Here is a 15,165-nt window from a genome sequence, read left to right as displayed (position 1 = left end):
GATAAATAAACTTCTAGCCCATAAAACTTCTTGCCAGACCACAAAGCAAACATCTCCTTATCCTAGAGGTCAGAGAACTGCAGGAGAAGCAGTTTGTGGGTGGGCGAAGCATCATCAGCTTCCTTGGAAAACCTTTGCAAGGTACTGCCCGCACGCCAGCCTCTCCTGGTCCTCCCGCCCCAACTCATGTCCTTGGTTTTTATGGGAACATGTCTGCCTTTCTCCGCTGCTTTGTACATGTGATTCCCCTGCCTGGTCCAGGGATGAGGTGGGGGGCCGGTGCCTGGCATAGATTCTGAAGGACTCCGGCTTCCTCTGGGATTCCCCATGGATCTAGCACGGTTGGATGGGGGACTTTTGTGTGACTTCCAGGTATGACAGGCCTTCTTAAAGCTGTAGCTTATATGCTGTAATGCTGAACATTCCGTTGCATTGCAGGAGAACGGAAGGCAGAAGATTTGAAATCAGGGATTTCTCTGAAAGTCTTTATAAGTAGCATCTCCATTTAGAGGGAAATGCAAATTGTCCCTGCTTGAGCAGCCGGAGGCCCAGGCTGTGGCCACTCCATGGACTGTCCCAGATGGTGAAGACCTTGGGCATCACCCACTGCCTCTCAGTTTCATGGATGAGGAAGCCCAAGTTCCCAGAGGAAGGAAGCCGAAGTTCCCAGAGGAAAGGTGACATGCCCAGAGCCACGTGTTTGTTGTTTGCAGATCCAGGCTGAGAACTCATACCTAAGTTCCCAGGCCTTTCTCCACACTATGCTGCCTCTAGATGTTCATTCGTTGCTCTTGAGGATGCCCTCCTCCCCATGGTTTTAAATTCACGTATTCTCCCAAAGCCCCAAGTTTTGTGATGTGCAAGAGAGGTGGATTTTGAGTCTGATACCCTTCTCTAGGCTGTCCTAGATACCTCAGTCATCACGCCTGAGCCCCTGTCATACACCTCCATGTCCCTTGGGTCTCACCTCCAGCCCCCCTTCCCTTTTCTGTTGCCACATCTCATGTTCCTGAAAGCCACAGAGAATGACTGTCCTGGTGTACCATCTGAAATCGGCCCTGAGCTCGGCAGATGAATCTGAGCCTTTGGGAAATTACCCCCTCAGGGGCAGTAGGGAGGCAGATCACTCTGTGGGCCTAAGGTGGGCCACCAATTGCCCAGCAGTTTGATATTCCGCAAGTAACCTGGGATCTGTCCCTCATCCACTGTGCTCCAGGTCCCTCCTGTCCTGCCTCCCCTGTGTACAACATGAGTGCTGTCCAACAGAAATATATTGAGAGCCACATATGTCCTTCCAGCTATTCCAGTGGGCCCAAAGGAAAAAACAAAGAAAACGAACGAACCCACGGGTGAAAGTAATTTAAATAATACATTTTATTTGCCCAATATATCCAGAATATCATTTTATCATGTAATGAATAAAAAGCAATTTCAGACTCCAGTGTATTTTATATTTACAACACCCCTCACTTCAGACCAACCACACTGCAAATGTTTCTAGCTATGTGTGGCTAGTAGCTCCCATGGTGGACAGCTGAGTTCTGCGGAGAAGTACGGTGCTGCCCTCATTTGCCTCTTTGGCCCCTCCCCTCCCTCTGCCTCTGGATAAATCAGGTTTCCTAACCTCCATGCTGTATTCATTCAAGCTGTGACCCACTCGTTCTCCCTTCACTGCCAAACATCCAGAGTCACCTTCATTCACCGTCCCCTCATGACCTCATGACTTAACCCCTTATAGCTCAACTCCTCCTCTACCCAGTCTGCTCATCCATCTCTTTTCAACCTTTTCCACAACACCTGATTCTGTTGACTTTCCTACTCTTGCATTTAGCTTTTGTGACACTTTCTTATTCATAACCCATTCACCCCAAAGCCAGCTCCTCCTGGACTTCCCTAAGTAGATTATGAACCGAAGCTCTCTTCTTCCCGTAGATGCATCACCCAGGCCCAAATACTCTTTGCAGATGCCTTGCTTGGGGGCCACTCTGCTTTCCCTTCTCAGAGTTCGAGCCTCTCCAAGGCCCCTGGTCCTTCTCGTCTGTGCTATTTCCATAGTCCTCTTTTAGTCTCTCTACTTCTAGCGTCTTCCTTTTCACTGCCTTCTTTCCAGCTGTCAGTTTAATCTACCCAAAGTTCTGCTGTGATCACATTTCCCTTTTGAAAGCTGGCAGCATTAGAAGTTGTAATAACAGGGGAACATGCTTATGTTACAATATTAAGTGAAGGCCAGGCGCGGTGGCTCATGCCTGTAATCCCAGCATTTTGGGAGGCCAAGGCGGGTGGATCACCTGAGGTCAGAAGTTCGAGGCCAACATGGTGAAACCTCGACTCTACTAAATATACAAACCTCGTCTCTACTAAAAGTACAAAAATTAGCCGGGCATGGTGGTGGGCGCCTGTAATCCCAGCTACTCTGGAGGCTGACACAGAATTACTTGAACCCAGGAGGCGGAGTTTGCAGTGAGCCAAGATTGCACCACTGCACTCCACCCTGGGCAACAGAGCAAGACTCTGTCTCAAAAAAAAAAAAAAGTAAAAACACAGGATACCAAATTATATAAACAGTAAGATCACAGTTTTATGAAAGCAAAAACAAAAAGCCATAAATAGATTTTTTAAAAAAGGAAGTAAAAGGAATAAATGGAAACGTTAATACTGGTTGTCTTTGGGTGATAATTAATTTTTTTTTCCTTTACCATGATTTTGAAGTGTTACATAATGAATGTATATCTTATAATCTGGGGAATGAATATACTTTTTATTTTTGTAAATGCAGCCATCAAGAGTTTTTAATGCCTCCTAGATCATGTGCTGGTTCCTTACTCTGACATAGAAAAAATTCTTTCATGATCTGGCCATGAACCCCCTTGTCTCATCTCTGACCAGTCCTCTCCTTGCTTCTGGTCAGCAGTGACTACCTGGTGTTCCCAGTGTAGCCCTGGACTCTTCTTCCTCTGCCCCATCCATATCGATGCTGTTTGCAGCACCTGTATGCCCCTCCACTGGGATGCCCGCTGGCCAGGTCCTTCCCATCTGCAGACGCTTCTCTGGGAAGGATCCTAGTCCCCACTGCCCAGACATGATTTCTTTTTCTATTTTGAATCTCTTTTCCCATTTGACTTATTCTCTCTGGTTTTACAGGCATTTTCATTCTTATTTTATCTCTTCTGTCAGAAGAAAAGATTCTTCAGCCTGCCGTATTCACGGCACAAGCATGTACTTTTTTATTTCTTTATATAAGTTTATCAGTACTTCTTTTTAGAGTAATATATACAATAGAAATGTTGGAGAGTATTCATTGGTATAAAGAAAAAAAGTAAAAAAGCACTTATCATCCCACCACCTAGAGATATTCCATCACTGTTAACATTTTGAAATGTATACATGTGAAAAATTGGGCTCATGAGGTATATGCAATTTCATATTCCTTTTTTCCCCCACTTGACATTGTATTTTGGAAAATTTCCCACAATGTTGAATGTTATTTAAATAAGACATTTTAAAGGCTTTGAGATGTTCCAGGGTATTGAGCACCATAGTTTTGTTTTATTTTATCATAAGGCAGAGTCTTGCTCTGTCACCCAGGCTGGAGTTCAGTGGCGTAATCATGGCTCACAGCAGCCTTGACTTCCTAGGCTCAAGTAGTCTTCCCACCTCAGCCTCCCAAGTAGCTGGGACTACAGGTGCATGCCACCATGCCCGGCTAATTTTTTATTTCTTTGTAGAGATGGCGTCTTACCATGTTGCCCAAGCTGGTCTCAAATTCCTGGCCTCAAGTGATCCTCCTTCCTTGGCCTCCCAAAGTGATGGGATTACAGGTGTGAGCCACCGTGGCTGGTGAGAACACCATAATTTATTTAACTGTTCTCCAGTTTTTCAACATTTAGCTGTTCCTAATTGTTAACTTTTATAATCATCCTTGGACATAAAGCCCTGTTCAAGCTACTGAGGTTTCTGTGGTATAGATTCCTGGGAGGGAACTAATTTATTGGGTCAAAGGGTATGAATATTTGGAAAGCTCTTCATACATATTGCCAAACTGGTTTCCAGAAAGGTCATGCCAATTTGCATTCCCACTGATAATGTAGGAGGGCACCTATTCCATTGCATTCTTGCCAACATTATTACTATGAAAAGAAAGCTTTGATATTTTAATAGGCAAAATACTGCTTTTATGGTTATTTCTTTGCTTACTAGTGAGGGTTCACATCTTTTGATGTCACACATTTGTAAGTCATTTGTATTTTTACTTTGAATAGCTTATTCATCCACATTACCCATTTTGTTGTTGTTGTTGCTCAATTTTTTTTTTTTTTTTTTTTTTTTCCAAGAAGGAATCTTGCTCTGTTGCCCAGGCTAGAGTGCAGTGGCGTGATCTTGGCTCACTGCAACATCCGCCTCCTGGGTTCAAGTGATTCTCCTGCCTCAGCCTCCCGAGTAGCTGGGATTACAGGTGCGCACCACCACACCCAGCTAATTTTTTGTATTTTTAGGAGAGACAGGGTTTCACCATGTTGGCCAGGCTGGTCTTGAACTCCTGACTTCATGATCCACCCACCTCAGCCTCCCAAAGTGCTGGGATTATAGGCATGAGCCACTGTGCCCAGCCTTTTTTGTTGTTAAATTCTACCCATTTATTGTTAATTGGCAAAATACTTTGTATATTAAGGGTATTTCCTCTGGCATATTCTTTGGGAACTGAATGTTTATGAAATTAACTTGAGAATAGAGGATAGAGATTGTGGAGCCTACAGAGTCTATGTCCTCCCAACCACTTCCATACCTTGTCTGACTTCCCCACCAGATCTGGAGTCCTAGAGGGCAAGGTGGCCGGCGGCATGGTTTCCCAGTGCTGGGCACTCAGTCAGTGTTTGTCTTGTTCATGTAAGCACTAATACGTGAAAGCTGTTATTTCTCTCTGGTTGCGCAAAGCGTGGGGTCTTCCTAGGAATAAGTAATTAAAAATAACAAAAAATAAAATGTACAATGTGGCCACTTCTCTCTAAAGGCACAGCTGTGCAAGTTACAGAAGACATTATCTCCCTTGCAATTGTTGCTATTTACTTTACAAATTTAAGGGCATTAAAACCACAATGAGATACCATCCTCACTCCTGCTAGGATGACTATCATGAAAAAGATAACAAAATAAGTATTGGCAGGGCATGTGGAGACATTGGAACCCCCATGCAATGTTGGTGGGGATGTAAGGTGGTGCAGGTGACTGGAAAGCAGTTGGGCAGTTCCTCAAATAACACAGAGTTGCCGTGTGACCCAGCAATTCCGCTCCTAGGTATATCCCTAGGGAAACAGAATATATCCATGTAAAAACTTGTACATGAATGTTCATCACAACAACATTATTCATAATAGCCAAAAGGTGGACACAACTCAAATGTCTATACCTGATGGCTGATAAACAATATATGGTACATCTGTGCTGTGGAATATTATTTAGCTGTAAAAGGAACGAAATGCTGATACAGGTAGAGCATCCTGAATCTGAGAATTTGAAATCCAAAATGCGCTAAAATCTGAAACATTTTGAGCTCTGACATGAGCTCTGACATTCCACACATAAGTACTTAACACAAACTTGGTTTCATGCACAAAATTATCTTGAAATATTGTATAAAATTTCCTTCAGGCTACATGTAGAAGGTGTTTATGAAACATAAATGAATTTCATGTTTAGATTTGTGTCCCATCTCCAAGATATCTCATTATGTATATGTAAGTATTCCAGAATCTGAAAAATATCCAAACTATGAAACACTTCTGGTCCCTAGCATTTCGGATAAAGGATTCTAAGTCTGTGTGTGCTACCACGTGGACGAACCTTGAAAATATGTCAGGTGAGAAAAGCCAGACACAGGAGGCCACCTATTGTTCACTTCCATTTATATGAAGTGTCCAGAATAGGCAAATCCATGGGGGTGGAAAGTAGGTTTGTGGTTGTCAGGAGCTGGGGGAGGGTGGGGTGGGGAATAGGCAGTGACTAATGGGCATGGGGTTTCTTTTGGAGATGTTGAAAATGTCCTGAGGTTGGTAGTGATGGTGGCACAGCCTTGTGAATACACTAAACACTACTGAATTTTGCACTTTAAAAGAGTGCATTTTATGGTATGTGAATTGTATCTCCATAAAAAATAATTAAGGGAAGCTACACTAGAGTAAGACTTGGCTTTGTGAGACAGGTGGGCCTCTCTTACCCATAGCTGTGAGTTCCCTAGAGAGAGTGACCCCGGAGGACATTCATCGAATCTGGCAGTCGCTGGGAGTAGGTCCCTAATCAGCAGTACTTTATGTGACCAGGATCTATGAAGAAGGCCTGAGGCGCCTGGGATAAGGGTGAGAGAAAGTTGAGTGTCTCTTTATTAAATAGAATAAAACAAAACTAGATCTAAATTAAGTTGGGATAAATAACAGCTTAGTACAGTAGAGTAGGATGAACTGTGAGCTCAGAAAGAGATGGCTGTGATCCCAGTTCTGCAGCTGCCTTGCTGTGTAACCCCAGGCAAGACCCCTTCCTTGAGCCTCAGTTTCCTCATTGGCAGAGGGGGATGATGCTGCCTAACTTGCTTATCTTATAAGGATTTGATGAGTGTGAAATGAACTACATGTGAGAAAGTGTTTTGCAGACTGTATATTGCCGTACCCAATTATTCCTAGATACTTGTCTTTCTTCACATTTTAGTCTATTTTGTTTTTCCTTAAAATGTATTAAGCAGATGCTAATTGTTGATTTGTCAATATTTCATGCTCTAATTTTAGTAACATTAAAGTTGTATTAAACATTACACTTTAGAATTGTATTATAGATTGTTTTTTTCAGACACAGTGAGTAGCTGGGGTGGGCATGAGACAGGGAATGTGGTCTATGATAAGACTTAGAGAGCGTTCATGCTGGCACAGGAGTTTGGGCTTTATCTTACTGGTAATGGAGAGTCCTGGCGGGTTTTGGGGTAGGAAAATGTCGTAATGTTAGGGTATCATTTGAGGATCTCTGGCATAGAGAATGGTGTTCACAGAGGCTGGAGGCCCCTCAGGAAGCATCCTCAGTTCTTGAGTCGAGGGGGAGTTCCAGAGCAAGGGAGAGTGACAATCCCAGAGCAGCTGGATCCTAGCTGGAAAGGAGAGGAGAAGGGGGACATTGTCTGGGCAGGACCCTAGTGAGCAGAGAGATGGGCTTGATGTTTGTCCAGAGCCAGTGGTATAGAACTGGCCACCTCCTTGAAAGAGGACCTCGTCACAGAAGCCCCCAAGCAGATACAATGCAGCTTTGATTACCAAAACACATACAGCAGTCTTGATTCTTTGTGAAAGGAAAAATTTTAGAGGTGTCACTCATTATGATTAGAAAAACAGTTAAAAGTATGTAATAGTTAAAAAAAAAAAAAACCACAAAACATTAAGCACCTAATCGAGCATGGTGCAGTGTACAAGGAACCATGCTGATATGCCTTCTAAGAGTACATAATTTAAGATTATTCTTCCTTGAATTATTTTATTTTATATCTTGATGGGGTTCCGCCGAGGTTCCCTGAGCTTCCCACCACCACTGTGTAAGACAAATGAAATTCAGTGTAGGAGGAAGGAACTCTTGCTAGGATGTCAGCTTCTTTTATTTGGGACTCATTTTGTTGTTAGTTTTATGTGTTTGTAAACTGACAAAGGACTAAAACAGGAAGGAGTTGTGCCTGTCTTTAGGGCCGGGGCCAGGGGACACCTTGCAGGAAAGGGCCTCTCCTCCTTTTCTACTACCCAGAGCAGGGGGAGCTGGTCCTCTGCCCCCAGGGTCCCTGAGGTGGTCCAGCATCTTGTGGTCCTCGGGTGGATTTGGAAAATCAGATCTCACCTCTTTGGCTTGCACTTCATCAGGGTGATTGCAGACTCTGATGCACAGGGAAAAGGCTGTAGTCTGTCTACTCTGTCCTCACAAGTGGAGGAAGATCTGGAAAAGGGAGTAGGGAAGAGTGGACAGGAGCTTGGGGAGAGGGTTGTCATGACTAGGGGAGGGCAGGTGTGGTTTGAAAAGGACCCCTGGTGGGGTTGTGCAGTAAAATATGGGTCACTCAATTAAATTTGAATTTCAGATAAACAATGAATAATTTTTTTTTTAGTATAAGTAGGTCCCAAATATTGCCTGGAACCTACTTACACTAAAAGATGTATGTGTTGTTTGTCTGTGATTCAAATGTAGCTGAACATCCTGCTCCCTCCCTCATTACTAAATCTGGCTCCCCAGGAAGTTCTGATTCCTACCACAGCCAGCACCATTCACCTGTGAACCATACTGCAAGGAGCAAGCTGACTTATCAGGAACAGGAACCGCATAAAAGAGCAAACTGAGCGGGGGTCTTCCCCAACTCATTTCCTTCTACTCCAAAACCATGCATTTCTCACTCCTCTTTGCCTTGCACCGTTCCCAGGATTATCCAGTAGCAAGCCTATTGTAGTGGGCCCACGGAGCCCCTGAAAACTCAGAGAGGAGAGGCAGAAACGACCGCAGTGCCTGAGGCCGGTGGCTGGGGTTTCTTTGAGCCTTCCCGAGGAGACACTGCACAAACCGAGCACCGTAACTTCCCACTCCTGGCTCAAATCAAACCTGCAGCCTGCGGGCAGCCAGAGATTGGGTTTCAGAAGTGCTGGGGTTTTAGAAGTATTAAATATTCATCGGCATCTCCCCTTGGTTTTGACTCTGAGAAGAGAGTCAAATGTTCCCCCTCTAGTGGAGTCCCTCTTGGTGTGGTCCTGGGACCCCCTGGACCTTGTTCACCTGGACCCCATCCATCTGCAGGGCTTGTTTTCAACTTTTTGTTGTTGTTGTTTTGGAGTCAGAGTCTTGCTTTGTTGCCCAGGCTAGAGTGCAGTGGTGTGGTTATAGCTCACTGCGGCCTCTACCTCCTGGGCTCAAGTGACCCTCCTGCCTCAGCCTCCCAAGTAGCTGGGACTACCTGGTGAATTTTTTTTATGTTTTATTTTTATTTTTTGTAGAGATGGGGTATCATTATGCTGTCCAGGCTGGTCTTGAATTCCTGGACTCAAGTGATCTTCCCACCTTGGCCTGTCAACTCTTCCCTACTCCCTTTTCCAGATCTTCCTCCACTTGTGAGGACAGGGTAGACAGACTATAGCATTTTCCCTGTGCATCAGAGTCTGTAATCACCCCCGATGAAGTGCAAGCCAAAGAGGTGAGATCTGATTTTCTTTCTTTTCTTTTTTTTTTTTTTTTTTTTTGAGACGGAGTCTCGCTGTGTCGCCTAGGCTGGAGTGCAGTGGCGCAATCTCGGCTCACTGCAAGCTCTGCCTCCTGGGTTCACGCCATTCTCCTGCCTCAGCCTCCGAGTAGCTGGGACTACAGGCGCCCGCCACCACGCCTGGCTAGTTTTTTGTATTTTTAGTAGAGACGGGGTTTCACCATGTTAGCCAAGATGGTCTCGATCTCCTGACCTCGTGATCCACGCGCCTCGGCCTCCCAAAATGCTGGGATTACAGGCTTGAGCCACCGCGCCCGGCCCTGATTTTCCAAATCCACCCAAGGACCACTTCCCAAAGTGCTGGTTTTACAGGCGTGCACCACCACATCCAGCCGCTTGTTTTAAAGCAGATGCTGAGGCTACTCCAGGGCTGCAGTCTGCTGTATTGTCGGGTCTCCTTTTCACTCCACTTGGTGTAATGTGGGCATATGTCACATGCTTCCCCATACTACTAACTTCCTACACACACACACACACACACACACACACACACACACACACCACTTGTGTTCCATGTGGTTAGATGTGTCCCATGAGGCCAGCACAGGGAAAACCAATAAACGCTTAATTAGGCCCTGTTTACCTGCTGTTGTGAAGCCTCAGCAGTGACTGATATCTGTTACTATTTACTAATTAGGTCCTTTACACAAGGATAGGGTTTATACTTACTTTTACTGTGCCTGTCTTTATGGGGGTGTAAGAGGTGGCTCATTATTTGGTCACTGTTTGAGTGGAGAAGAGAGCCCGGCAGCATTTGGACATACCTTTCTTGTCCCCAAGGTGTGAGATCATTTTCAAACTTCAGACTCCTTTTGTGTGTAAGCAGAATTCCATCAGATTTTACCGATACCTCCTCACTATTCATAACCAGAGCATCTGCACAGGGACCTTCGCACCCTTTAAGACCTGGTGCCCAGATTCCTGCTTTTTTGGCAGATGGTGTGAGTGTGTGTGAGTAAGGCAGCTATTAATCTCTTTTTCACTTTCAGGTCCAACTTGCTGAAATCCGACCTTTCCAATAGCCTTGCTCAAGACCCCACCCTCAAACCACAGCACCCTCTTTCTGCCTGCCTGGTTTTGTGTTTAGTAAAAGAGAGATGAACACCAAGGCACACTAAGCTTAGCAAAGCCATTTGGATGGATATTGGGTTACCGTGCATCTTTTTACCTGGATTTGCACTGTCGGTTGCCATTGGCCTTCTGGCTATCAGAGGAGTCAGATTACAGCAGGAGAGACCCGGAGGATTAGTACAGAGATGCTGCAGCAGACACTTGATAATTACTTTGGGGGTCATGTCTCAAAATAGACTCTGGCCTCTCTTTCTGGCCTCAGAAAGAGGGAAGGCCATTCTTTCTCTGTCCAGCCATCTGCTTATATTTTCTCTATTAGTTTTGATCCAAGGTTGGTTGAACCTGCAGATACAAAACCTGTGGATATAGAGAGCCAACTATACCTTTAAAAATTTTACTTCCAATTGGTATTTACTCATATATAAAAGTAGGCTGCTTTTTATGTATTGATCTTATATCCTATGACTTTTCTAAACTTGCATATTAATTCTGGTAGTTTTTAAAATTTTTTGAGGTTCTTCTATGTAGACCATCATGTCATCTGCAAATAGAGACAGTTTTATTTCTTCCTTTCTAATCTGTGTGTCTTCTGTTTCTTTCTCTTGTCTGATTGCATAGGCTAGGACCTCCAGTGTGATGTTGAATAGGAGTGACAAGAGGAAACAACCTGGCTTTGTTGCTGGTCTTAGGGGAAAGCATTCAGTCTTTCACCATTAAGAATGATATAATTTAGATGTAGGTTTCTGTATATGCTATTGATCGGATTAAAGGACTTCTATTCCTAAGTTGGTAAGTTTAAAAATTATTAATGTATGTTGCATTTTGCCAAAGGATGTTTTAGAAACTATTGAAATGATCATATGGTTTTTAAATTTTAGTCTGTTAATACGCAAAATTATGTTGATTGCTTTTTGAAGTTGAACCAGCCTTCATTCCTGGGGTTAAGCCCATTTGGTCATGTTGTATAATATTTTCATGATGCACTAGCCTGTCTGAGGCTAGCTCCTTATCTTCTCCTTCCCAGTTTCTCCTGTCTCACTTCTGTTTTTATCACCTGGCACCTTCCTCTCTTTTCACACAGATCTCCCCTAACTAGATCATCCTTCAGAATTCCCTGTGGCCTACCCCTCCGCCTTCACTTCCTCATCTCTTCCTCCTTATCCTCTCCCAGTGGTTCCCAGTGACTTCCCAGAGGCCTGTTTTGGGGATCTCACTTCATAATCACAGCATTGGTTACTGCTTCAGGCCACGGTCTATTTCCTCCTGGACTTTCTTCTCCCTGGTCTTAGGGGCCCTTCCTTCTGTGTCAGCTCTGCCCTGACTGGCTCCCAGCCACACACAGGTCTTTGTTCCCTCATGCTTTGGGCTTCTGTGGCAGCGTCTGAACCCGTCTCCCATTCCTGCACTCTTGTCTCTGATGAATCTTCCAGAAGCCGCGGGCTCATCCAGCCACTCTTTGGTTCAACAGTCCTTTTGGGGGACACAAACATTCCATCTATAACACTCTTCAAGTGGATTGTAAGTTTCTGAAGAGCAGGGGTCTTCTTTCCTTGTGATAAATAGGTTGGCTTTTCCTATGCCATGTGTTTACATAAAATGACAGCGATGGGATTCTAGGGTAGATGGGGTTGGGGTGGAAGAATATGGGAGTTATAAGTCAGCAACAATAGTCGGCTGAGGCAGTGGAGCTGGAAATCTGAACTTGCCCCTTCCTGGAAGGCACATCCAGGAGACACATGGGGAGCTCAGGGCATTCTTCAGCCGGTAGGGAGTAAGAGTCTGAAATGGGCAAGAGAAAGTCTTTTCATGGACTGGGGCATATACACCATGCGATGTCTCCAGGGAAAGGTGGTACCACATTCAGCAAGGAGCAAGGACAGGACCACCTCAAAGCTGTGGTGGGCAAAGCCTTCAGGTAGAAAGCAGACCTGAGTCGAGAGCCAAGAGGCCCCTAGAGAAGAGCGTAGGAGTCATCTGCCGGGGCCACTGCCAGGCAGCCGACATCCCACAGCAAGGCCCTTTGGGATGCAAATGGCCAAGTGCCTTCCGTACCCCAGGACTTGGGACCAACACAGGCCTCCTGAGGGCTGAGGGAGCCACAACAGAAGGTGCAGCAACTGACCCGGGCTCCCCTTCTGGAGCTGGGACTAAGAAGGAAGTTTTTGGAGGGAGTAACTGAGGTGCAGCTCAAAGCCCCCACAGCCTGGGAGCCGGAGCGTCATTGTGTGGCTCTGTCCCATGTGGCCGCAAGTCAAGGACAACAGGACCCGTGTACTCAGATACCCAGGAGCTCTATCTGCCAAGAGAAATTTTGCCTACACATCACTCACTGGGATCTGAATGTACCGTGTAACCTTGCTTTCCGCGTCGTGTTGTATTGTGTTTCGTTTTCCCTTAGCTTTTCAGTAAGTATTTCCTTCAACGGAATTCCAGCTTCAACTCTGCTGACCTGGAGGGTCAGTGGTATTTTTCCACACACACATCTCAGTTGTTGGGAAGCAGGGGAATGGCAGACACTGGCCAGCTGGTGCGGTGGTTGTTAGAGGGCTGGTAACAGAAAGACCAGAAGCCTAGGGAGGAAGGAGTGGAGACCCACTGTGGCCACGGACCCTGACTGGCCAGCCTTGTCCTTTTGTTCCCTAGAGCATTTGGCACAGTGCTGGGGACCTGAGGGGATTTGAGAGGCCTTGATTCGTTGGAGCTGATCCCTGGGGGAGGGTGGCCCCTTGTCCTGTGCTGGACTCTATCACACTTTCAAAAGTGAAATCCCAGCACCCTTGTGGCACCTTCCTTGTGGTGACCCTCCTGCCTCCAGCACATACACAGCTCTGTCACAGTACATGTAACCTTTTAATTTCTGGTACGATAGGCATGTTTAGTATGATTACTAGGTGATTCAGTGTCCTTAAAAGACATACCCCATGACAGGCCAGCCAAACTTCTGGCTTTGAGGACATCAGAGAGCCCGATCGATTATGCCCGGCTGCTCCCAGTGATTGGCTGCGTGTGGGGTGCCCTCAGCATTTGTTTGCTAGCGCCAGGTGTGAGTTTGCTGAGACAGGGGCTGAGGGCTCCACACTTTGGGGCCAGGAGGGTCAGGATCTGAGCTCGGTGTGCTCCTTTCTCCTTCTGCAGCTTGTCTCCAATGTTCTCATTTTCTCCTGCACCAACATCGTGGGTGTCTGCACCCACTACCCAGCTGAGGTCTCCCAGAGACAGGCTTTCCAGGAGACCCGAGAGTGCATCCAGGCGCGGCTCCACTCACAGCGGGAGAACCAGCAGCAGGTGAGTGAGCCCCCTGCCCTTACACAGTGGGAAGGAGTGGAGACCTGAGATGTGCCTCCCCTGAGCGCCTGGCCTGGGGCAGGTGGTGCTCATTACAGCTGCCAGCCCCACTCCCTGGGAGGGGCCCAACCCATGGGGAATGTTTCCCCTGGAGAGAGTCCAGCATTCCAGGCCCTGTGGGAAGGGAGCTCTACCCTGCCCATGCCTAAGGCCAGGTGCCCATAGCCATGTGGTGTCCCTGTGGTTTGCAAACAAGCCCAGCAGCAAGAGGGTCCCTCCCTCCTTCCCCACACGGCTCCCCCTCCCTCCCTCCCCCCACGGCTCCCCCTCCCTCCCCACACTGCACCCACCTTGAGTTGCAGTAAGGAGAGAAGCCAGCATTCCTAACTGGGATGAAGTGCTCCACAGGGGAGGGATGAGGGAAAAGCATAGACAGGAGCTTCATCCCCTGAGACACCCCACACCTGGCTATTCCTCTCTCTGAGTTCTGGGGTTTGGTGGTTCAGAGAAGGAAGAAAGTCCCATCTCTCCCTAGACCTGCCTGGGCCAGGGAAGGCAGGCCATTCCCAGGGTTACAGATTCCTGGTGCAAAGAGGGACCTGCCCTGTGTGCACCACTTTTGGGTGGGGTGGGAGCAGGGCTAAGGGCCACATCAGGGGTCCAGCCCTTCCCTCTTTGGGGTTGGAGTCCTGTTTGGATTCCAGGTCTGGATCCCCACTGTCTCCTCTCCTGTGTGTGAATCAGGTAGGGGTCTGGTGACTCTGAGTGATGGCTCCCACACAGGAGGCCTGGGGGGCTGTGTGGCTTAGGGGAGAGAGTGGGCGGGTCTGCAGAGCAATGGGGCTCCCACTGGCTCCTATGAGATAAGGTTGCTCCAAACCGGAGGCCTTCCCTCCCCTCTTAGATTACCATCTCCCCAGACCCTCAGCAAGCATCAGTGGAGCCCACCTGAGTGCCACATGCGGCGTCAGCCCCCATGGCTGATACAAACATGGAAGGTCTGCCTTTGAGTGTGGGGGACATGGAGAAAGGGCCAAGATGGCAGTGGTCACTCGTGGCTCCAGGCCAGCATGGAGCACATGTTGTGGCCACCCTGAGTGCAGAATGTTTTACTACTGCGGGGGACGTCCTTGATGCCATCTGGTTGCATCCTAAGTGAGTCACAATGACAGGCTGGTGACATCCAGACAGCCAAACGAGGGGGCAAAGCTCTGTAGTACCTCTCCAGGCCCCCGAGTCCCCACCTGTCCCCACTTCCCTTCCAATGCTGCCTCGGTGGTCGCCATGTCTTGTCAGGTCCCCACTTAACGCTGACCAGTCCTCGGCCTGGCTCTCCTCATTCACTCTTTGGTCCTGTCTGAGCTTCTGGTCCAGCATCTTGAAGGAAGCCCTTGCTGGCAGTATCCTTGGGGTCCTCCCACTGCCCTTTATTATTAACACATGTACGTCACCTCTGGCACACAGCACCATGCTCACCCCAAGGCCTCGGCATTCCGGAAAAGCCCCTTATCCCATTCCAGGCCTCAGCGTCTCTCACCTGAGATCAGGAT

At 47.1% G+C, this 15,165-nt stretch overlaps 1 protein-coding gene across 1 annotated transcript in view; it reads left to right on the top strand.

The window, feature by feature from the left end:
- Positions 1-15,165, top strand: part of ADCY5 (adenylate cyclase 5) — a 166,349-nt gene that overhangs the window by 81,223 nt on the left and 69,961 nt on the right. Inside the window, exon 2 of the mRNA XM_030942126.1 lies at positions 13,466-13,615. Within this exon, the coding sequence (XP_030797986.1) occupies positions 13,466-13,615 (150 nt within the window). The remainder of the gene's footprint in view (positions 1-13,465; positions 13,616-15,165) is intronic.

This window comes from Rhinopithecus roxellana, chromosome 1 (assembly GCF_007565055.1).
Source record: "Rhinopithecus roxellana isolate Shanxi Qingling chromosome 1, ASM756505v1, whole genome shotgun sequence".
Lineage (NCBI taxonomy): Eukaryota > Metazoa > Chordata > Mammalia > Primates > Cercopithecidae > Rhinopithecus > Rhinopithecus roxellana.
Note: the sequence above shows the minus strand (reverse complement) of the source record. Positions and strands in the feature narration are given on the sequence as shown.